The 25,331-nt window shown below is 38.4% G+C and overlaps 1 protein-coding gene across 1 annotated transcript in view; it reads left to right on the top strand.

The window, feature by feature from the left end:
• TTLL10 (tubulin tyrosine ligase like 10) overlaps positions 1-25,331 on the top strand; it is a 320,455-nt gene that overhangs the window by 208,919 nt on the left and 86,205 nt on the right. Inside the window, exon 7 of the mRNA XM_053690962.1 lies at positions 8,532-8,703. Within this exon, the coding sequence (XP_053546937.1) occupies positions 8,532-8,703 (172 nt within the window). The remainder of the gene's footprint in view (positions 1-8,531; positions 8,704-25,331) is intronic.

Consider the following 25,331-nt stretch of genomic DNA (forward strand, 5'->3'; position numbering starts at 1 on the left):
TTATTAAGTATATGGGGGAAGATGCTGTGTTAAGTATATCACAAATTAATCCCACTGTCCGTGGGAAGCGAGGAAGTATTGGGTTAATTTGCCCCTTTTTTTTCTCTCTCTCTTTTCTTTTATGCTTGGAGGGGTGGGGATGAGTGGGGAATGGACAGGTTCCATATTTGTCTGAATCGATAAGATAATAGTACAAAGATATTTAGCGTCTTGATTAAAGATTGTTGAATTATAGTGGAAAGAGAGTGAAGGGAAAGAAGGGGGAACAGTGGGGTACCATAAATCAGTGATGGTTAACTATTTTTATAGATGTAATAATATCCCAAATGACTTTTTTCTTGTTATGTGTTTGAAGTTTTGCTCACACTCTTATTTTTTTTTTCTTTTGTACATTTTATACAATTTTTCTAATAAAGAATTTAAAAATTAAAAAAAAAAAAAAAAAAAAAAAAAAAGACATACATAGCCAGATCCCCTAGTTTAGCAGCTATTTTCGGCCATAGCCCGGCCACGGCCCATTATATCATTTTTTTGAATACAATATTTTTTATAATTTTAATGAACAGATCCAAAACTGATAGACAACCATGGCCAACCAATGAACATTATCATATGGAAACGTATAACAACCAATTATGACACTGTTTTGACACTCTAGAAGACTACATTTTAAGGTTTCATCACTCCTATACAGACCTAAACAGTAAAAAAAACATATAGAATGAGAGATAAAAATACAAAATTAATTTCCCAGCACAAACTAAAATCAAAAACACTTGCCCAGTTTAAGGGACATAATACCCATATGCTAAATCACTTGAAAGTGATGCAACATAACTGTAAAAAGCTGGAATGAAATAACACCTGAACATGGAAGATATTTTACCTCACAATTTCTTCAGCTAACCAGAGTGCTCTGTGAAGTTATACTTCAACTGCTGTCTAGCTGCTAGTTAAAAAAAAAAATAGCCAGTCAGCATCAACAGTGCTGAGGTCATGCTGTGCTTTGAGCTCACGAGATTTCACTGAAATCTCACGAGATTTCATAGTAAATTTGCTTTTTTACATACATGTATTTTACATGTTCAGTTGATATTTTCTATAGTCAGTTTTTTACGGATATGCTGCATCTCTTTCAATTGCTTCAACATTTGGTTATCATGTTGGTAATTCAGCTAACCCCAGAGTAAGTGCTCTGTGAACAGATATACTTAAAGCGACATAAAACAAGTTGGGATAGAGACAAAATATAATAATATGTACTTGAATTACTTTACCTGCAAATTTATACTTCAGTGCCTCGCCATTAACCCTTTCGATTTAGTTTCTGAATTGTAAAGCTCTAACTCCCCCACACATTTCCTTTTATGGCTGTATCTATATCTATTGTTGTTTTGGTAGAATGCAAAAATGCATATGGATTATCTGCTGGAGCATGCCTAGAAGTTGTGAACTACATACAATGCCTGTGTCTAAACACTTATAGGGGGGTGGAGTTGGCTGCTCCAGGCAGCTTAGCTATGTAATTCATTTTACTTATTTTTTATAAAATTATTTTAAAATACTTGCCAGTAATTTTTAAACATTTTTTTTATGCAAACTATTTTTTAACTAATTAGCCCTTTTAGGATATGCACAGATCTCAACCTGTTTTATGTCCATTTAAGCTGCTGTCCAGCTGCAAGTTTGGAAAAAAATAGCTAATCAGAATCAACAGTGCTGAGGTCCTGCTATGCTTTGCTTTAAACTCATGAGATTTCACTAAAATCTCACGAGATTTCATAGTAAACTTCCTTAAACTAAATAGGGAATTAACATGACTTTTCCTGAGATGCACACTCCCTTGCAAGTCCTGGGACTAGCTTCCTGATTGGCTGCTTAAAGTCCCTGTGCAATGGGGAGTGAATACTTAGGACATTTTGAGGTAACATATCTTCCTTTTTTACATAGAGATGTTTAGGTGATATTTACTAGTAAGCTTTTTACATCTATGCTGCAACACTTTCAATAGCTTCAACATTTGGGTATCATGTCCCTTTAAGAGATTTAGAATTTTTCCAAACTCCTGATTAATGTCTGGCCAGACTAAACAAGAACACAAAACATTTCAAGGACATGCCCCTTCATCAGATGTAATATAGAGTATTTCTCATGAACTATAGTAGTTTATAGACATATGCATATTGCAGCCAATCAAGTGCCAATAAACATAACTGACATTGTTCATATCCAATCAGAGGACTTCTTTAATTAAAATGGTTATCTCAATTCTACTGTAATTTGAGGATTTTATATTACATTTGTTTCAAAAATAAAATATAAACAAACACACATAAAGAATAACTTTATATAACAATTATAACTATAATTTATTTATACACAAAATAAGTTAATAAATAACATTGCTGAAATAGAGCCAATCATAATCATTGAAACATTGTTTTTTCATAAATAATAGCCAATAAGCATTTAAAATACACTTATAGCTTTCAGTTCAAATGAACAGCTTTTGCTTCTTCACTTAAAGCAAACATTGCTTCAAATCTTTTTAATGCAGCAAATATGCTATTAAACCCACATCTAAATAAATAAAAGGCCAGGTATGTTTGTCCGATGCTGTCATGCACAGTAGACACTGCGAGAGACAAGCGCGAGACAAACATACCTGGTCTTAACCCCTTAACGACCAGCAGCGATGCAAAGTAGAGACTGAGCGAAACAAGTGCGTACGATGGTCGTGAAGCCCTTAAGGACCAGTGTCGTACCCTGTACGATGCTGCTGTCCTGGGCCTCTCTCTGCCGCAATCTCGCTAAAAGTAGCGAAATTGCGCTATTTCTGCATGCCTCACAAGTGGGGCAGTGCAGAAATAGTGTTGCAGAGGTACCGAAGCAGAGAGGGACACTCTGTGGCTCTCTCTGCATTGAGCAGCAGTGGTGGAGGGAGGTGGGTGGGTGGCCCATCGCTGGAGGGGGTGGGAGAGGGTGGGACCGCTGCACTGCAGGAAAAAAAATGTTGACAGTGGCAGGGAGGGCAAAGGAGGGAGGGGGGGATGAGGGAGAAAAGCAGAAAATCTAAGCTTAGGAGCCTGCCAAAAATGGGCCGGCTCCAAAGCTTAGATTCCTGCTTTTTTAAATAAAAATAGCGAGAGAACAAAAAAATTTTGATAATAGGAGTAACAATTTTAAGTTGCTTAAAATTGTATGTTCTATCTGAATCATGAAAGAAAAACATTGGGTTTAGTGTACTTTTAACATAAAAATGCTATAATGCTATTTAAAATAACCAATTTTATATACAACAAAGAAACAAATCATGCAAACTTTGTATTCTTTATTCCAAAACATTTTTGTTTAACCTGACAATGGGCATTTTTCTGTAAATCAATATATTTTTTTTCTGGTACATCACTATGTAACCATTTTTAAAAAATTCGGCTAGATTACGAGTTATGCGGTAACAGGGGTGCGGTGCTAACGAGCAGTTTATTCTCACTTACATACAGCGCTGGTATTACGGATTTTTACAAACCCGTCGTTAAAAGACATAAAGTGAGCATAGAGCAAAATTTTGCTTCACACTTCACTTCAATACCAGCTGGTCGTACGTACTCGTGCACAATGTCCCCATAGGAATCAACGGGGAGAGCCGGCTGAGAATAAGTCTAACACCTGCCAAAAAGCAGCGTATAACGCAGTAACGCAGCCCCATTGATTCCTATGGGGAAATAAAATTTATGTCTACACCTAACACCCTAACATGAACCGCGAGTCTAAACACCCCTAATCTTACACTTATTATTATTACATCGTCGACACCTACATTATACTTATTAACCCATAATCTGCCACTCCGGATATAGCCACTACCTACATTATACTTATTAATCCCTAATCTGCTGCCCCAACATCGCCGACACCTACATTATTTTTATTACCCCTAATCTGCCGCCCCTGACATCGTCGCCACTTACCTACACTTATTAACCCCTAATCTACCACCCCCAATGTCGCCGCCACTATTCTAAATTTATTAACCCCTAAACCTAAGTCTAACCCTAACACCCCCTAACTTAAATATAATTAAAATACATCTAAATAAAACTTACTATCATTAACTAAATAATTCCTATTTAAAACTAAATACTTACCTATAAAATAAACCCTAAGCTTGCTACAATATAACTAATAGTTACATTGTAGCTAGCTTAGGGTTTATTTTTTATTTTACAGGCAAGTTTGTATTTATTTTAACTAGGTAGACTAGTTACTAAATAGTTATTAACTATTTAATAACTACCTAGCTAAAATAAAGACAAATTTACCTGTAAAATAAAACCTAACCTAAGTTACACTAACACCTAACACTACCCTACAATTAAATAAATTAACTAAATTAAAAACAATTAAATAAATTACATTCAATTAGCTAAATCACAAAAACAAACAAACACTAAATTACAGAAAATAAAAAACAAATTACAGATCTTTACTAAGAGCCCTATCAAAATAAAAAAGCCCCCCCAAAATAAAAAACCCTAGCCTAAACTAAACTATCAATAGCCCTTAAAATGGTCTTTTGTGGGGCATTGCCCCAAATAAATCAGCTCTTTTACCTGTTAAAAAACAAACAAACACCCCCCAACAGTAAAACCCACCACCCACACAACCAACCCCCCAAATAAAATACTATCTAAAAAAAACTAAGCTCCCCATTGCCCTGAAAAGGGCATTTGGATGGGCATTGCCCTTAAAAGGGCAGTTAGCTCTTTTGCGGCCCAAACCCTAATCTAAAAAATAAAACCCACCCAATACACCCTTAAAAAACCTAACACTAGCCCCCTGAAGATCGACTTACTGTTCTGAAGACCGGACATCCATCCTCAAGGAAGCGGCAGAAGTCTTCATCTAACTGGGCCGAAGTCCTCAACGAAGCCGGGAGAAGTCTTCATCCAAGCCGGGTGAAGTGGTCCTCCAGATGGGCAGAAGTCTTCATCCAGACGGCATCTTCTATCTTCATCCATCCGACGCGGAGCGGCTCCATCTTCAAGACATCCGACGCAGAGCATCCTCTTCATCCGTAGTCTTCTTACTGAATGTCCCTCAGCCAATCGGAATTAAGGTAGAAAAAATCCTATTGGCTGATGCAATCAGCCAATAGGATTAAAGTTCAATACTATTGGCTAATCCAATCAGCCAATAGGATTGAGCTCGCATTCTATTGGCTGTTCCAATCAGCCAACAGAATACAAGCTCAATCCGATTGGCTGATTGGATCAGCCAATAGGATTGAACTTCAATCCTATTGACTGATTGCATCAGCCAATAGGATTATTTCTACCTTAATTCCGATTGACTGATAGATTTCTATCAGCCAATCGGAATCTAAGGGACGCCAGCTTGGATGACATCACTTAAAGGAACCGTCATTCAGTAAGAAGACTCCAGATGAAGAGGATGCTCCGCATCGGATGTCTTGAAGATGGAGCCGCTCCGTGTCGGATGGATGAAGATAGAAGATGCCGTCTGGATGAAGACTTCTGCCCGTCTGGAGGACCACTTGGCCCGGCTTGGATGAAGACTTCTCCCGGCTTCGTTGAGGACTTTGGCCCGGTTAGATGAAGACTTCTGCCGCTTCCTTGAGGATGGATGTCCGGTCTTCAGAACAGTAAGTCGATCTTCAGGGGACTAGTGTTAGGTTTTTTTAAGGGTGTATTGGGTGGGTTTTATTTTTTAGATTAGGGTTTGGGTCGCAAAAGAGCTAACTGCCATTTTAAGGGCAATGCCCATCCAAATGCCCTTTTCAAGGCAATGGGGGGCTTAGGTTTTTTTAGCTAGTATTTTATTTGGGGGGTTGGTTGTGTGGGTGGTGGGTTTTACTGTTGGGGGGTGTTTTTTTGTTGTTTTACAGGTAAAAGAGCTGATTTCTTTGGGGCATTGCCCCGCAAAAGGCCATTTTAAGGGCTATTGATAGTTTAGTTTAGGCTAGGGTTTTTTATTTTGGGGGGGCTTTTTTATTTTGATAGGGCTCTTAGATTAGGTGTAATTAGTTTAAAGATCTGTAATTTGTTTTTTATTTTCTGTAATTTAGTGTTATTTTGTGTGATTTAGCTAATTTAATTTAATTTATTTAATTGTTTTTAATTTAGTTAATTCATTTAATTGTAGGGTAGTGTTAGGTGCAACTTAGGTTAGGTTTTATTTTACAGGTAAATTTGTCTTTATTTTAACTAGGTAGTTATTAAATAGTTAATAACTATTTAATAACTATTCTACCTAGTTAAAATAAATACAAACTTGCCTGTAAAATAAAAATAAACCCTAAGCTAGATAAAAAGTAACTATTAGTTATATTGTAGCTAGTTTAGGGTTTATTTTATAGCTAAGTATTTAGTATTAAATAGGAATTATTTAGTTAATGATAGGAATTTTATTTAGATTTATTTAAATTATATTTAAGTTAGGGGGGGTTAGGGTTAGACTTAGGTTTAGGGGTTAATAAATTTAGAATAGTGGCAGCGACATTGGGGGCAGCAGATTAGGGATTAATAAGTGTAGGTAGGTTGCAGCGACATTGGGGGCGGCAGATCCCTGCCATGCCAAAGGAAGAGACTGGAATTTCCAAGTGGGGCAGTTTTTTTAAATGTCCTGGAGCAGTTTTACTAATTTGGAAAAGGTTTTGGAAAGACCAGGGGTGTTGGCATTTCTGGGTGGAGTGATCACTGATTTGCCCTGGGATATAAACAGAAGAAAGAGACACAGCAGAACATACAAACATCCAAATTGCTGGAATATTGGGAGGTGTGAAGGTCAAATCTTCAAGATGTATCTTGTCTGCTTGTCTTGAGTCTTTCTTGTTATTTCAACATTTGTACCCTGGCTTGATTAAATGTGCTGTTGCTAATACAATTAGAAATTGAAAACCACAAAATTAATACAGTTTTTTCTTTAGAAGAGAGACAGGAAGGAGATAACTGATAACATTAGCTGAGAAGAGTTTGAAAGTATGACGTATTTAAATGATCACAAATGTGTATAAAGAAAATGCAGTAATGTGTTTAAGAATTTTATTATTGCTCTATTGTTTGTATATAGCTATGTATTTAACTCATGCAAAGGGGTTAACAACATATTTAAAGTTAGTTCCACGGCAGCAATGGGACCTAGCTGAATACATCTGCCAGATGGCAAGAAACAACATTGTGTAGTCACCAAGAACCAGCTAGCTCCTAGTCAGACTCGCCCAAGAAAGTTTTTTTATGAGGGGAAGGAGACGCCCTACTGCATTGATGCACAGAGATTGTGAGTTGTCATGCATTGAGACCGAGGGGCATATTTATCAAGGTCTGGCGGACCTGATCCGACACTGCAGATCAGGTCCGCCAGACCTCGCTGAATACGTATACAAGCATACGTATTCAGCATTGCACCAGCAGCTCACAAGAGCTGCTGGTGCAACGCCGCCCCCTGCAGACTCGCGGCCAATGGGCCGCCAGCAGGGAGGTGTAAATCAACCCGATCGTACTCGATCGGGTTGTATTGTGGCGATGTCTGTCCGCCTGCTCAGAGCAAGCGGACAGGTTTTGGAGCAGCGGTCTTTGTGACCGCTGCTTCATAACTGCTGTTTCTGGCGAGTCTGAAGACTCGCCAGAAACAGGGGCCATCAAGCTCCATACGGAGCTTGTTAAATAGAGCCCATAGGGTTGAGGATGAGTGGTTGCCCTGAATTGGTGCACAAGTATTATGTAGTTATTATGTAGTTGGCCTGCATAGGTGCCTAGTGTGACACACAGGTTTTCTTGACCATATAAGAAGATACACACTTCCACCTGCAGCTCAGACTCATTTCACACACACCACAGACACTCACTCACAGGCCAGTGTCTTCAGGGAATGCTAACATGGATTCTGGGGCCTAGTGGCAAATTGCAGTCAGCTAAAACCTCAGTATCAGCTGCGGAAGAGAAGGAGGGAGTACGGAAGAGGTAGGGGAGACGCTATGGTTACTTGTGCTCCCTGAGCCTTGAAAAGGTCTGTCTGAGGGAGCTACTGTCCCCTTTGTGTTCCCTGAGGCTCCTGAGTGTGAGTGGTCCATAGCCTATGGGACTTCCTAGCACTGACTTTTGTTCTGCCCTTAGTTGGAATGCACCTCTAGGTCCTGTGTGCTCCAGGTGACCACTTGGGTTCTCCTAATGGATGTGCTAGCCCTGAATGTGATTGGCTTCTTTTAATGCCTCTGATAAAATGAGATGACACACAAAGTTGCTACAATTTGGATATGCACTTATGATGTTCAGTATGCTGTAAGGTTTTTTTTATAGTCTGTTTTTTTCTAAGGAATGGGCTCTCATGTCAAAATATTAACACATATATATAATTATAAGATCTTGTCCGTACTTTTATCTATTTGACCATTCCAGCGCCGAGGTAGCTGACCCTTTATTCAGTACTCCGGATTCCTTTATGTGTTTATATATAATATGGTATGTATTACCTCTAATTTTTGCCAACCTATATTTCATTTCTTTGTACAGAAGATCAAACATGGATTTGCAAACCCACTGGCCTGAACCAAGGACGTGGAATCTTCTTGTTAAAAACACCAGAAGAATTTGTTAATCTTCAGTTTCAACAGCAGGCTTTGAATGATGAGTCAATGAGTAAGAAAATTCCCAACAGGCGTTCACAAGCCAGAATTGTGCAAAGGTATAACAGCCTTTAGTAGCATTATAGAAAGGCTATTTCTAAACAATTTACAATGCTTAATAACTGTCATATAAGATTTGTAAAGGGCAAAGACTGAAGGCGAAATTAACCTATTCGCTACCAGGAATTTCAGAGAAAAACTTTAATTCTTTAAACAGAAATAAAGCCTTTGTATTTTGATTTACCTATCAACATTTTATATATTTTTTAAAGTGAAAGTCAACCCTAGCATTTCACAAAGGCTAGGATTGACTATTAAAACAAATAAAGGGGACTTTCACTCATGAAGTATAAAATGCATCAAGCGATCGCCGATTTGAGCTGCTACAGTAGCACACGGCAGATCACTGTTTTGCTAAGAGGTGACGTTTTCACCTCTTAGAAAATAGCCTTGTGGTAAATCCGGCTCCAAGGGCGCCAAGCTGGATTTACTGCACGGCTATTGGCTAAGAGGTGAAAACGTCAACTCTCTAGCAAAACAGCGTTCTGCCGTGGGCTGCCTTAGCATCTCAGATCGGCAATCGCTTGAAACAAATAAAGGAGCTTTCTACATGAAGTATCTTATACTTCATGAATGAAAGTCCCCTTTATTTGTTTCAATAGTCAATCCTAGCCTTTGTGAAACGCTAGGGTTGACTTTCACTTTAAGTAGATAACCCAAAGTATTGAATAATTTAAAACCAAGGGCACTATTCTCTCTTCATTAAATTAAGAGCTCTTGAAGCGGTATTCTGTTCAGTCCTTAAACTGAAATAAAAAAATAAAAAAACACAAGGTATTGATCTAGGCTAATTTTGATATATTTCATGCTACAATTTGGCTGCAATTTTTTTTCACAAACTTTGGGTTTCTCACTGAAATTATTTATACACAACGTGTGCAGTCATTATACAAATTTAAAAGCTTCTCCGGGATCTCCTTTGTCCCTCCTCACCATTCCCACCTCCCTGATCCTTCCCAAAAAGCTCTCAAACCCTCCCACTGGCAGCCGCCATCTTTATTACTGGCAGTTGTTTGCCAGTATGTAGTTTTGGGGGTTTCTTTATTTTTTATTTTTTTAAAAATAATAATTTTATTTAGTGTAAGGATCCCCCGTCACACTCCCCACCTTCCTCCTCCAAGCAGTCACCTTTTGTTTTGTGTAGTGTATGTACCTAGCTCCAACCTACCCACTTTACTGTAGTGTAGGAAACAATCCCTCCCTCTCTCTTTTCTGTAGTGTAGGGACTCAACCAGAGCCCTCCCGTGATGGGCCACATGCCTGCCTTCTGCCTTCCCACTGGTACCACTGCAAGATTGTTACAGGTAATGACACAGCCAGTGTCACTGTCTGTAACAATGGCTATCTGGAATTATATGGTAAGGGGGCATCAGTGCTCCCTTACCATATGCAGGCAGATGCCTTCTGCCCCCAGCTGCAGTCCCTGCTGTCAAAGCTGAGAGTGGGGACCACAGCATGCTCCTGAATGTTGGACGTATGTACTATGTCAGCACAGTACACTGGGCAAAGTACTGTTTGATTTAAGTGGTTAAGAATTCCTGGGATATGCCAAAGACTATCTTAAAGGGATATGAAACCCAACATTTTTCTTTCATGGTTGAGATAGAACATGCAATTTTAAACAACTTTCTAATTTACTTCTATTATCAATTTTTCTTCATCTCCTGGTATCTTTTGTTGAAAAGCAGGGATGTAAGCTTAGAAGCCAGCCCATTTCTGGAGCACTATTTGGTAGCAGTTTTACAAGAATGTTATCCATTTACAAGATCACTAGAAAGCAGCACTATTTCCTGCCATGTAGTGCTTCAGATGCCTACCTAGGTATCTCTTTAATACAGAATAGCATGGGAATGAAACAAATTTCATAATGGAAGTAAATAGGAAATAAAATAATTGTATGCTAGCGCTGCAGAATCTGTTGGCGCTCTACAAATAACCGATAATAATAATAATATGATCTGTCTGAATCACAATTTTTTTTTTTTGTTTCATATCCCTTTAAGAATTAAATAAAGGATATGGAAGTCAAACTTGTCATGTTTCCAAAAGAGCCTTTAATTTTTCAGATATCATATAATGCTCAAACATATTCTCGCTTCTAAACCTATGTTATTATGCAATGGAACTAGTCCTAGTTGTTTTTGATTTGTTTGTTTTTTAACAGGGAACCCTAGAATTTCCAAAACTGGCAAAAGTAAATAAAAGGTTCAAAGCATTGACATAACCAAAAACTCTTGTAACTTTACTTCTTGAATAGCTTAGACTAGAACTTTGTATGACTTGTGTCCCTAAAGTCAAGAGTTCAAGTCCAGTTGAAAACATGCTCTCTTATGATGCCCAGAAGTTTAAAACTGTCTATAATCCAAATGGCTTAGCAGATGTGCTATATGATTTGTGCTGGACTGGATGTGTATCTCATTGTTTGCCTATACTTGGCTACATAGAGAAAAGGTAACAGATTTGTGAAACCATCTTACAAAACAAGCGGTAGACAATAAAACCAGTAATGGTTTGAAGAATGTCTGAAATATGTGAGAATAAGTGTAAATTCTCAAATAATAACAAGTTTTATTTCAAATTACTCTGTAGTAGTTTGGGATTTAATATTAAAATTCCTTTTTCAATTAATCAGAATGCCTTGTGAAATCATTCTATAGATGCTTGATTGATGTTATTCTAAGCCATTCCAACCTACCAGTGTGCTGGAGGGCAAAATGTTAGCACAGCTTAAAAAAAACAAACAAGTGTTCCTCGTGGTCCATGATAACAGTTGTGTAACTTAGGTAGTTTCCATTGGTTTTGTTAACTTGAAATACAAAGTGCTAAATAATTCGGTTGTTGTAATGTATAATTGGCTTACGTTTTCCCCGCCAGTTGACATAACTACTCATTCTGTTTTGCATGAAAATTTCACAAAGAGGTAAGCATTACCCTTCCCCATTTTTTAACTTTGTAATGTTTAGAGGAAAATTATAAGTATCTCAAAGTATGTTACTTAAAAACTTTAACTATAGTGTAAAAGACAGTGCACACTGGGGGACTTCCGGTGGGCGGGCGCACCAACAAGTCGCACTTGCTCCGTGCGGCTTGCAGAAAACGGAGGGTATTCTCACCCTTAACGGCGCCCATTCGCTTAAATCCTTGGCAGTAAAAAAAATTAGAATGCTCATTCATAGAGCGGTTCGTGAGTACGGTGCACAAAACAGCAACACACTTTATAGCTAGGAGGGGGGCAGAGGACTCAAAAACCCCAAAGAGACTAATCCAAATAAGCGAAAATAAGCGCCATTTTGGGGCCTGCACAAATTGAATCACACATATAAATGGAACTGCCACAGAAGGGGGCAAAAACAAAAAAGTAGTAACAGAGACATCATCTAGTAAAAGGCCTACAGGGACCCTTCTTAAAGATTTTTTTTTGGGGCTCAAGCCCACATAATTAAGGCCTTGGCGACATCGGCTAGCAACACAGGAAACTTGGCCTCAAGACCCAGATTTCCAGCAAAAGAGGCAAATTGACTGGCCCTACACAATACTCAAAGTCTTTATACTAACACTCTCATTTCAGGGGAATTACAAAAGCAGACACAGACCCCATTGCTCCCACCCCCCAGCAAATACAAATTCACACAACAAAGAGAAGTTAAGTCAGTGGGGAAAGCAGCAGAGTAACCTGGGTTACAGATATTCATATAAGAACATTTTCCTGTAACCTACATAAGGCTATGGCACACTAGACAGGGGCCGAAGCCTTCTCCCCCCTTCTCATCGAAGCCCCTCCACACATATCAAGCCTGATGAAACGGCTTGATGTAAGCTGAGAAACACGTTGCTGTTTGTTTTTATCTTTTTTAATAAACTGAACTTTTTTACACACCCTACTCGTGTTCCTTGTTGATGCCCCTCATCATTTGGTGTTTGTTATCGTTTGGAGGCAGTGTTCCTTGCTTGGGGTTCCGACAGGATACGGATGTGCTGGATTGCGAGTAACCGCCTATGGGATTAGACCGGACGGATGAGCCCCCTGTCTAATGCTCACTTTGACGTTAGTACTGACGGAGGATTGATCCAAAGTGTCTGTTGGGCGACTCTCAACTGTCCCGATCTGCTGTCTCTGGCACCTTGCTCTGTGCCGCCTTGTCTGTGAGTAGATATACCTTTATGGGGGGAAGGAGAACACCCTTTTAAGCACTTGTATTGCCTCTACGATACTGCTCTATGTTTGGCGCCTCTCTCGTTATCTACAGGATTTCTTCACATTCTATTTTATTGGGAGTGCGGCCTGATCATCTGGGTACTATTGGTCGACTATCCACTACTGGCAAGCGCAAGTCTAGAAGGATTCTGTTACTATGACTGGTTCAAGGGATACTGACAAAGACATAGACTCTGCCTGCCCTGTGGTTCCTGCAGAACAAACCAACTTTAAAGACAAAATGTCACTGATCCGAGCCTACAGGCAGATGCCTTCCATCACCTATGAAGGGAGGAGGAGATATATCTTCCAAGACTATTCGGCAGAAGTTGCAAAAAAAGGAGAGAATTTTCACCATACTGCAGGGACCTAATAGCTCAAGGAGAATCTGTTGCGCTTCTATACCCAGCCAGGCTGAGTTTGCAGACAGCACAGGGCCCAGAGTTTTTTGAGACACCAAAGCACCTACAGGTGTTCCTGGGGAAGTCCAGGAGCTCACCAGAAGATTTCTAAAAAGATCAACGGGAAGAGGAAGATGCAACCTGAACCAGAAACCACATCACAGGTCGCAAGAACATAAGACCTAGGGATCTACTTTGGCCGAAAGGAGGGCCGCTAGGAACGCTGAGTGGTATAAACCTATGTTTATACCACTCTTTTCCTCAGGGAAGGGGGGGAGCTGTGGGGATCACCAAAGTTTAATTGTTTGTGTTAATAGCCATTAGAGAGGGACCAAGCATTAGCCATTTGACTCGACTATATTTCAGCATATAGTACAAACAGAAAGAAAGATATAGGTCAAGATATACTGTACTCAATTGTTGATTTCCTTTTCAGAAGCCGCAAAAGGTGGCAGAGTTGCCATAAGAAATCCAAGTAAGACTACACTCTCTCCCTCGGTCGGCCAACAGTAAGTACTCAAGACAGACCATTCATACTCCAAACACAACACAAATTACCTAGCTAACAAGGGACTACCATAAGGTTTTACCATGAAAATTGTATCATGGAATGTGGGGGGTATAACCTCACCAATAAAGAGAAAAGCTATTCTCAAGTATCTCAAAAATCAGCATGCAGATATAGCGATACTAGAAGAGACCCACTTGTCCTGTGTAGAACATCAAAAACTCAGACAGGGGTGGGTTGGGGAAGTAATACACACTACTTATGATGAGAGACGAGCCAGAGGGGTAGCTATCCTTTTTCGGAAAAACCTAGACTATACGTTCAACAAACAACTGACAGACCCAGAGGGAAGATACGTCCTTACCACAGAAACAGATCTGTAGTGGTTGGAGGGCTCTATGGCCCCCACACTAACAAGAGGGAGTTTTGGAGAGTATTGAATGACACTATACTAAAATTTGCAGACTCCCCAATGATTTTGGGAGGAGACTATAATATAGCGCCCCAGACGCCAGCTGATAGTTACAGGGACCCAAATTCCACTAGTCTACATATCACACACCACCGAAATTCCAGAAGAGACTCTTTGATTCTGTCCAAACTTAAATACACACTCTTCTTAGGATAGATTTATTCCTGACAACTAATTCCTTAGGACCGTACATAATTGACACAGATATAGATGTTGCAACACTATCTGACCATTCACCCATTAGCCTCAAAATCAACTTCACGCTGCAAAGGGAGAGACCACGTAGATGGGTCTTTCCGACTTATCTCTACGGAGATACAAATTTCAAAAGACTACTAACAGGAGAATGGAAGGCATATGAGACTCTAAATACCACACATAGACACAACACTCTCTTGTTCTGGGAGGCAGGAAAAGCGGTGATGAGAGGAATTATAACTTCATACTCGGCAGGTAAACTTAAACAGAGGAAACTGAGAACTGAAGCAATGTTGAGAAGAGTGATAAGTGCGAGAAATAAATATCTTCGCAACCCTAACTTTAAGACCAAACAAAGCTATGTAGAAGCAAAGGCAAATAGAGACAGGACATTACACCAAGATGCGGTCAGGGAAATGACAACAATGCAGGCAAAACTATACCGACATGGAAGTAAGACTGGCAGATTTCTAGCCAGACTTGCCAAATTCACTAGACCAAACAAATGCATCGGGGCCATCAGAGTAGGGAACACCATACACACAACAACGTCAGATATCCAAACAGCTTTTAGGGACTACTACCAGACATTATATAATGGACAACCTGTAGACAAACCCCAACAAGAATCATTCTGGGAAACCATACACAACCACAAAATATCAGAGGAACACTTGAACCTTTTAAACACACCTATCACAGAGACTGAGACTCTATGGGCTATAAACTCATTGCCACTGGATAGGACACAAGGCCCTGAGGGACTACTCGGGGAATATTATAAGTTGCTGGGGAGAAGAGGTAATATTAGTACTAACAACACTCTACAACAAAATTATGACAGGAGAGGTAAACCTTAACGACCGCTTCACAGAGGCAAATGTTAGTGTAATCCCTAAGGCAGACAGAGATCCGCTCCAGCTTCAGTCATATTGCCCAATTTCCCTAATGAATCAAGACTATAATTTATTAACAAAGATACTAGCAGATAGATTGGCTGTGGCTCTACCCACCCTGATAGATCAGGATCAGACAGGTTTTGTGAAAGGCAGATCCTCAGTTTTGAACCTTCGGAAACTTCAATTTATACTAACCTATTTCTGGAACAAAACAAGGGAGGGAGGGATTCCTGAAGCATGTGCCCTGCTGGTGGACGCGGAGCAGGCCTTCGATATGGTCCTATGGGATCATCTCTTTTACACTCTTGAAAAGTTTGGTATCACGGGTCTCTTCGCGCACACGGTAAGGTCACTATACACCAATCCTACAGCCTCAATTATAATTAATGGGACCCCCTCTCCTTCTTTCCAACTGGGCAGAGGAACCAGGCAGGGGTGCCCACTATCCCCCTCCTCTTAGATTTATCCATCGAGCCCTTGGCTATCAAATTAAGAGCTGAGTCAGAGGGGCTATGGGTGGGTGGAGTTCAGTGCCATCTGTCCCTTTTCGCAGTTGACATGATACTCTACGTACAAAACCCGAATGAGAATATCCCCCATATCATGCGAATTGTACAGCAATCTGGCCTGGTTTCAGGATATAAAGTAAACACTGACAAATCCAAAATAATTTGGCTAAACACAAAGTCGACACGCACACCCCTACCATACAACTTTAAACACGTCACTCACTCTTTTTTAAATATCTGGGAATAAAATTATCCACAAATCCAGGGAAATGGTATCATCTAAACTACCATCCCCTAATTAGCTACAAGAAATGTTACTTAGATGGGACAAGTTGCCCCTTACGATTTCAGGAAGGATAACCCTAATAAAAATTATTATGTTCCCAAAACTCCTATACTTGTTTCAGATGATACCTGAAAACATCCATAAAAGACCTTAGCGCAATCAACAAATCACTACTCTCCTTTGTATGGGCAGGGAAAAAATATGAAAATAAAGCCACCAGGATGATGGCAGAGGTTAGTTCAGGGGGACTAGCAATTCCCAATCTAGAAGCATACTGAGGAGCAGCACAAATTAAATACGTACTGGACTGGCTGACAGGTAAACAATATTTCACATTGACGAAATTAGAGGAGCAGATGATATATCCATGGTCACTCCAAGCAATTCCACATATGTCACCCACACACACCAATAAACTACTAAAGATTATCCACTGTTGCCACAACCCTTAAAAGCTTGGTGGAAAATGTGCAGGAAACTTAAGTTCGATCACCAATACACAAGATATCTCCCACTAAAAGGGAATCCTGAATTCCCAGTGTGTATAGATTCTGGAGTTTTTGCCGTTTGGAGAGCTGAGGGGTTGACCTCGGCGTCCCAGATGGTAAATAATCTTGACATGACAGTTAAAACATTCCATGACCTACAAACCCAGTTCAACTTACCAAGCACACACCACTTCGCATACTTACAGGCGAGACATTACGCCAGGGAACTACTACAGAAAAAGGAAATCACAGACCAGAACTCCAGAATAAACAGACTCCTACACAGGACAGTGCAAGGTGTAACATCCATATTTCCGATATACAAGTTATACATGAAAAGCACTAACGATTCGACAATCACACATATCAGTGACAGCTGGACAACCACCCTCAACACCGACATAACAGTAGATATGGTGCAACGAAGTATACTACAGTCGAGAAAAGCAACCTTGTTGTCAGTTTATCGAGAATCACATATCAGACTCATACAAACTGCATACATACCACCAAAAATTTACAAAAAGTGGAGACCAGACACAGAGGGCATTTGCCAGAAGTCTAGATTCCCAAACGCAGACCTGCTTCATATGATATGGAGTTGCCCGAAGATAGGCAGATTTTGGAGTATGATAGTACACAGGATAAAAACAACACTTCACATAAAAATTGAAATTTCCCCTAAATTGATAGTGTTCCTGGACTCCTCGAAGTCAATACCTAGTCCATTAGGGAAATGGGTTAGCAATATTTTCTTACATGCCAGGAAACTCATTTTCAAGGAATGGCTTAACCTTACAGCCCCCACACTCACACAACTCAAAGCTAGCATACAGAAACAAGTAACATATGAGATAGCTGATACCCTGAGAGATGTTCAGGGAAGAACTAAGACCTTCATGAAGAAATGGGAGCCATACATATGCACTTTGGATGTCTCCCTTCAGAGACAGCTATTGTTCCCTTTAAGGGACGCAGAGTATCTGATAGAAGAACACCTTCAGGGTAAATGGAGCTTACTATACACAGTAAGAAGGGGGGGCAAACTGATATCGATTAACTCTACACATTAAGGGTCTGTCTTGTGGTCGTTGCTGCCGAGGAAATGAGGAGAATAGATTGATAGAGATAGGATTGCCTTTAGAAACTGATGCGAGATTGTCAATTTCTGTTACCAATGGCACATTATTATCCTAGATTTATTGGCTTGGTCAATAATTATGTAAATGCCTGAGAGAGAGTTTGAAATGTTAACTTACAGTTACACGCCTTTGTTTGATATTATTTTAATGTTGTAAGAAATAGTAGACTAGGAAGGGCTGTGGGTGGGGGACGGGGAAGAAAGAGAAAACTGGAAAAGAAGGTTTTACCATGATTGACTCAAAGACAGCAACATAGCTTTTGATAAAAACATCAAGACGCATTTGAAGGTCCTAACTGAGGGACAAATCCATATGAGGAGAGAGACATTGAAATATTAAAAAGGCTTCAGGGTGATGTACCCTCAGTTGGATATTTGTAAAAAAAAAAAAAAAAAAGAATTGAGATGTATGTATTTATGGTAACCTTCGATTGAAAATAAAGTATTAAAAAGAAAAAGACAATGAACACTGAAAGTGTTAGTGTCCCAAGCACACTATATCATTTCCAACTAGTTGTAAAAATTGCAGAAAGTTCAGAAAGTGTGATGAACCGAAGCATTTGCCTGCTGGATCAGCATCGGATCTGTCTTGTTCTTTGTTAGCTCTAGGTTTTTAACAAAGATCACTGATTTCAAAAGAAGGCTATTAAAAGTCAGTCTGTGCTTATGCTATGATGGCCACCTCATTAGGACATACTTTAGATGAAATATGTTTTATTAAGATTTTCTAAAAAACAAAAAGAAAACTAAATAAACACAATTGGTTACAATAACAAGATGTAAATGTATAGCCAAACTGTTCCAAAGAGAAGCATTCTGGATGTTTATCCTAGAACCAGGAGACCCCTTTTACTTAATATAGATGGTGACATTATTAACTTTTGAAAACGTATTTAATCACTAGTAGTAACTTCATTCATTTTTTATCTCCCATTTGAGAATCATGTGCCAATGTATCTCAAATATTTATACATGTCATATCTTCTCCCTTTATAACATATGTATTATATTGCTTACTCAATGGTTGTATTGCGATTGTTTCACTATATTTATTATAGATTCAATTATAAAGGGAACATGAGAAACGTGTTGTGACTCATTAATTTTGTTTATGATGATAAATTAGGAATTAAGGAATGTTTGATACTTTAAGTTTAGGTTGTCACGTAAGCCCCCAGTTTAACAAGTACAGACTTATTAATTATTGATGAGTGAACGCAGCTTCTATCAATGTACCTAATCTCAGTGCTATTTAAACACCTGTGAGTGCTGTAGTGGTATCTACGACCAAGTCTTAAAAGTTGAAACGCGTCAGGGAGACTGACAGAATGCTGCTTGTCTTATGCAGATTTTAATGCTTTATCGTGTTCTGGTTTCTATTGAAATAAAGAAAAGTTTATTACCTGCCTTGAGGCTTTCTGGATTCTTTACGTTTCTTAGTTGTAAAAATTGCCTGCTGGATCAACATCGGATCTGTCTTGTTCTTTGTCAGCTCTAGGTTTTTAACAAAGATAACTGATTTCAAAAGAAGGCTATTAAAAGTCGGTCTGTGCTCATGCTATGGTGACCACCTCATTAGGACATACTTTAGATGAAATAGGTTTTATTAAGATTTTCTAAAAAACTAAAAGGAAACCAAATAAACACAATAGGTTACAATAACAAGATGCAAATCTGCATATAACATCAAAGAAAGTAAGAAAGTATTACAATCACGCAACTGAAACATGAGTTGGTCTGTAGTTGGGAACAATAATACAGATTTAGGTTCGTCCGTAGTTAAACTAGATAGCAATTCAGCATTAAGCCTATGGGGTCAATTTATTAAATGCCGGGCAGACATGATTCGATGTAGCAAATCATGTCCGCCTGGCATCGCTAAATGCCGGCAGCATACGCTGTCGGCAATTAACATTTCACAAGCATTTTTTTGTGAAATCCTTGTGCAATGCCGCCCCCTACACATTCACGGCCAATCGGCCACTAGCAGGGTATGTCAATCATCCTGATCGTATTGGATCAGGATGATTACAGTCCACCACCTAGAAGGTTGTGGACAAGTTAAGGAGCAGCGGTCTTACGACCGCTCCTTCTTAACTTAAGATCACAGCAAGCCGGAAATTTCGGACGGAGAAAGCAGCACCCACTGCTTGTTAAATCTAGCCCTTTGTGTAGACTGTAAAATATTGTGCAGAAGACAAACAACATGTTGACATTTGTCCTATGTTTATAAATATGTAATCCTATCTTATACGTATAAGGAAAGTATATGGTAAGTATATGGAGAGGTCTGGTCAGGTCAAACTCTCCCCCTAAGGACTGTAGTAACTGGGAAAATGAATACATAGATTTGAAACCATATAACACATATATAATAACTTCTATCTGCCTCTGTTTTCTATATACATGATCCAGGATAGATTAAAAAAATGTTTAAAATGTCGGCAGAGGCGCTGCTCATCTGGTAGTAGTAGTTAAAGGGACATGAAACCCACATTTTTTCTTTTGTGATTTAGAAAGAGCATTCCATTTTAAACAAGTTTCTAATTTACTTCTATTATCTAATTTGCTTCATTCTCTTGATATCACTTGCTGAAAAGCATATATAGATATGCTCAGTAGCTGCTTATTGGTTGCTGCACATACAGGCCTTGTGTGATTGGCTCACACATGTGCATTGCTATTTCTTCAACAAATGATATCTAAAGAATTGAGCAAATTAGATAATAGAAGTAAATTGGAAAGTTGTTTAAAATTGCATGCCCTATCTGAATCATGAAAGTTTAATTTTGACTAGACTGTCCCTTTAATTGTATGTTCAATAATCTGAAATGATGGGACAGACGTTTTCCGATAGCGAGCTATACAGAGCTATACTATACTATACAGATTAGAGCAGTGAGTTTATTAGCTTTGGTGTGGAGCCCTTTAATTGGTTCATGCAATAGTGCTTGTTTAAGAGTCAAGACTCAACTGGATGGGTTTGTTAAAGATACTACTAAGTAGGGCAGAGGTCTCGGACCACAACGTTTTCAGGTAGGGGACTAGGACAAACTTTAAGAAAATGAAAGATGATTAATGCAATAACTCTTGTAAGAGTGGACTTTTCCAATACCACCTAACTATAGAGAATGGAAGTGTTTTCACTTGGTTTCAAAATTGTTGTAATCCATCTTTTTTATATTGAGTTTAAAAACTTTTCAGTGATTGAACCTAAGTGGTTGAATTTATGCGGTATGAACCTAAGATATTCCTTCTTAAACAGACTGTTTAGTCAAAATTAAAAGTTCATGATTCTGATAGGGCATGTAATTTTAAACAACTTTCTATTTTTACTTTTTTAATCAAATTTCCTTTGTTCTCTTGGTATTGTTTATTAAAAGCTAAACCTAGGTCGGCTTATGTGCTAATTTCTAAACCCTTAAAGGCTGCCTCTTATCTCAGTGCATTTGACAGGTTTTCACAGCTAGACATTGCTAGTTCATGTGTGTCATATAGATAAGATTGTGGTCACTCCCATGGAGTTATTCATAATTCAGCACTGATTGGCTAAAATGCAAGTCTGTCAAAAGAACTGAAATAAAGGGGCACTCTGTAGAGGTTTAGATACAAGGTAATTACAGAGGTAAAAATATAGCCATGTTGGTTAAGCAAAACTAGGGAAAGGGTAATAAAGGATTATCTTTCTTTTAAACAATAAAAAATTAGGAGTAAACTGCCCTTTTAATTTGAAACTAGCCAGAAATGTACTGTATGTTTGTGCTAAACTGATGCTAGCATATTCAAAGTCACTAGTTGTTATGCCAGGTCTGTTATTAAAAAAATATAATCCCGAAAAAGACAAATTGCTCAATTATTTTTTGTGTTGGAAATGTAACTGAGTAAAGCTAATATTCTTATGCAAAACTATATAATATGGTTCATAAGATGGAACCTAAAAATGATAAAAAGAGAGGCGCCACATGGTATAGTATTGTCTGGATCGCCCAGCAGGAAACAGGCCCTGAGCCCCTAGTAGTGGCAACTCACAGAGGAAGGAGTGCCAAGCAAGACACGGAACCCACAGAGTCGTCCGTATGACTCACACAAGCGCCAGGAGCGTTCAACGTCAGATCAGATGACCAGAAGGTCCAATCCGGAGTGCCGTGGGATGTCAGATTTCAAGAGGCTTGGAGGATCAGGCAAAGGAAACTGTGCATAGCCATATAGATAGTTGGGCAGCGGACACAGTGTAGGCATAATGGAGCCCAAAGATCGTTAGTAAAAACCAGGAGCAAGTAGAGGTAATGGATGTGTAAAATTTATTAAATCACACAATAGTTCAGCAATGCGTTTCTCAGCAACAAATGCTGTTTCATCAGGCTGTATAAGCTATCAACTACTTGCTCCAAATATAAAACAATAGCTGACCAATCAAAAACTGATATGAAATGTTTAAAATGTCGGCAGAGGCGCTGCTCATCTGGTAGTAGTAGTTAATTGTATGTTCAATAATCTGAAATGATGGGACAGATGTTTTCCGATAGCGAGCTATACAGAGCTATACTATTGTACAGATTAGAGCAGTGAGTTTATTAGCTTTGGTGTGAAGCCCTTTAATTGGTTCATGCAATAGTGCTTGTTTAAGAGTCAAGACTCAACTGGATGGGTTTGTTAAAGATACTACTAGGTAGGGCAGAGGTCTGGGACCACACATTTTTCAAGTAGGGGACTAGGACATACTTTAAAGAAAATGAAAGATGAGTAATGCAATAACTCTTGTTAGAGTGGACTTCCTTCTTAAACAGACAGTTTAGTCAAAATTAAACATTCATGATTCAGATAGGGCATGTAATTTTAAACAACTTTCTATTTTTACTTTTTTAATTAAATTGCCCACATCTTTGGAGATAATAATCCCTTCAGTAGAGAGTAGGATGATGTGCGTGAGGCAGAGATACTGGAACAGAGATTAAAAGATAGGAAATATACCAATAGTCACATTTATGAAGCCAAAAATAAAATCAAATTAATCCCAAGAGATAAATTGTTACAAGATAAAACATCCAAAACCAAGGGTAATAATTTTAAAGGAGTTAACTTTGTTACTACTTATAGTGCTTAATACTCCTAAATATGTAGTATTGTTAAAAAGCACTTTTCCTTTCTAGTGGCTGATGACCATCTCAGAGATAACGTACATAACGGTGTACGCTGTTCCTATAGGAGGTGCCGCAGCCTTGGCTCCTTACTTTCCCCTACTCAACTTAGACAATTGGATGAAACAGGCAGTTCCTGGCTTACTCATATTGGCATTTATAGATGTGGCCATAGAAAATGCAAGCCATGTGAGTATGTCCAAATCAGGAATACCTTCACTTCTGCAGTAAGCAGCATTTCCTACGACATTAAAACTTGTCTCAATTGTACCAGTACTTATGTAATCTATCTAATTACTTGCGTTACATGTAATATACAGTACGTTGGTCTTACATCCAGGGACATTAATTTGCGCATTAGGGAACATATTGCTACCATCACTAGGGGTAGATCCACGACTCCCTTAGTGCAGCACTTTGCCACCCTTCATGATTCTAAATTGAATACCTTTAGGTGGGTGGCTATTGAGAAAGTTACTGTACCTAAGAGAGGAGGGGACATTGATGCAGTGTTAGCAAAATGAGAGGTGTTCTCGATCTTTCAGCTTAAGACCAGAACACCTCTAGGCCAGAATTCCAAGTACGATTTAATACATTTTTGGGAATGAATCTTATTTCTCCCCTACTCCTCTATTCCATTATTTTTAGGCTTATCAATTCCTTCTAAGGCTTGTGTGCATTGTGTTTTGTGTATTTAGCTTATTAGCATATACAGTATACTGGTTGGTTTAAATTTCCCTATATAATACTATTATTTAGATCAACCCAACACTTTTGCACCCTGGGATGTTTTGCTTTATTTATTCACCATCATATTTTGATACATGTATTAGAGGAAGGCTACTGTTTCATTGATATATCTATATTTGTATATATATATATATATATATATATATTTACACTGTTCTTCAAACAACTATAACATTTTAATTGTTCAAATTACTACTGTACTCTGTGTGTTATTATAGGTGCATATACCATATGAATATTAAGTTTATAGGTACAGTTCCAGCGTAATGTACCTAGTATATATTACCGTATGTTATCTTAGTGCTCTGCTTTTTTGCATCCTATATGTATCTGTTTAGTTTTAGACAGTATAGTAGGTGTTAATGTTTTTAACTCATTATCCAATCAGCTGTCTTTGCACACTTTTTAAACTTGTATTCTGTCTTACGCCCTTAGACTATGGATTACGGTGTAACTGCCGAAACATGTTAGTCTAGGTGGTATGCCTTGTACTTCCTGTGGATGTGTCCATATAGTTTTTAATTTATATTTTTGATAATAAAGGACTTTTACTTTTTGAAGATTGCGGTTTCGCTTCCTTTATACTTTGGAAATGTAACTGACATAACATGGTATGGTAATCTTGTATTGTTAAAATCAAAGCATTGGTTTTTTTTTTTCTCAAAGGCTCATAGCTTCCTTTACATATTTTCTATGTAAACATTGTTTCCTTGAAGGTCATGCTGTGTAAATGATCAGATCTCTAGATGCACATTAAAGCTTTTTTCCCAGATGATGTGTATTACTTTAAATAATAGCAACAACATTAATAATAATAGTGAGTATATTATTTTTTTAAGTATGTTTAAACAGGCTACTATCTTACAGTTACACTTTAACTTTCATGATTCAAACAGAGCATGCAATTTTAAACAACTTTCTAATTCATTTTTATTATAAAATGTAGCTCCATTCTTTTATTATCCTTTGTTTAAAAGCATATCTAGGTATGCACATGAGCAGCATCAGTCAAGCTCACTAACCAATTAGTGGCTAAATATGCTCTGAGATTAACTCTTGGAGTGTCTAAAATAAGCTGAATTAAAATAAAAAAATAAAAAAAAAGCTAACAGTGCCTTTTTTTAACAAGCTTTGCGTAGCACATTATGTTACAACATTATGCTATCATAGTACAGTCCCATTATTAGCCTAAATAACAAGTGGAGCACAATAAATAGTGCATGGTATGCTATTCATATTGAGACCCTGGTATCACAAGTGAGTAATGAAAAAAGATCTACCAGAGAATCTAAATGCTGCAAACACTGATTTAGCACGCCATATACTTTCAATGGATAGTACAGGGTGTGCTGTTATCCCTCATATTACAATTGGTGAGTTATGTGCTGTGTTCGAATGCAGCACATAATAGTGCTGGAAAATGAACATATGGGTAACAAAACAAATAATAAATGTAAATAAAGTATTATTTATATGTACTTATTAAATGTAAAATAATGTTTTATTTTATTTACAAGGTGTTGGACTGGGAGGTGCATTTGTATGTGTATTAACTTGAAAAAAGTGAAACAATGTATCAGATTATTGTATCTAGTTGTAGACCTTGATAGGTAGGTAATATTTGGGTCAACACAAATAGTGC

The sequence above is a fragment of the Bombina bombina genome, chromosome 8, assembly GCF_027579735.1.
Source record: "Bombina bombina isolate aBomBom1 chromosome 8, aBomBom1.pri, whole genome shotgun sequence".
Lineage (NCBI taxonomy): Eukaryota > Metazoa > Chordata > Amphibia > Anura > Bombinatoridae > Bombina > Bombina bombina.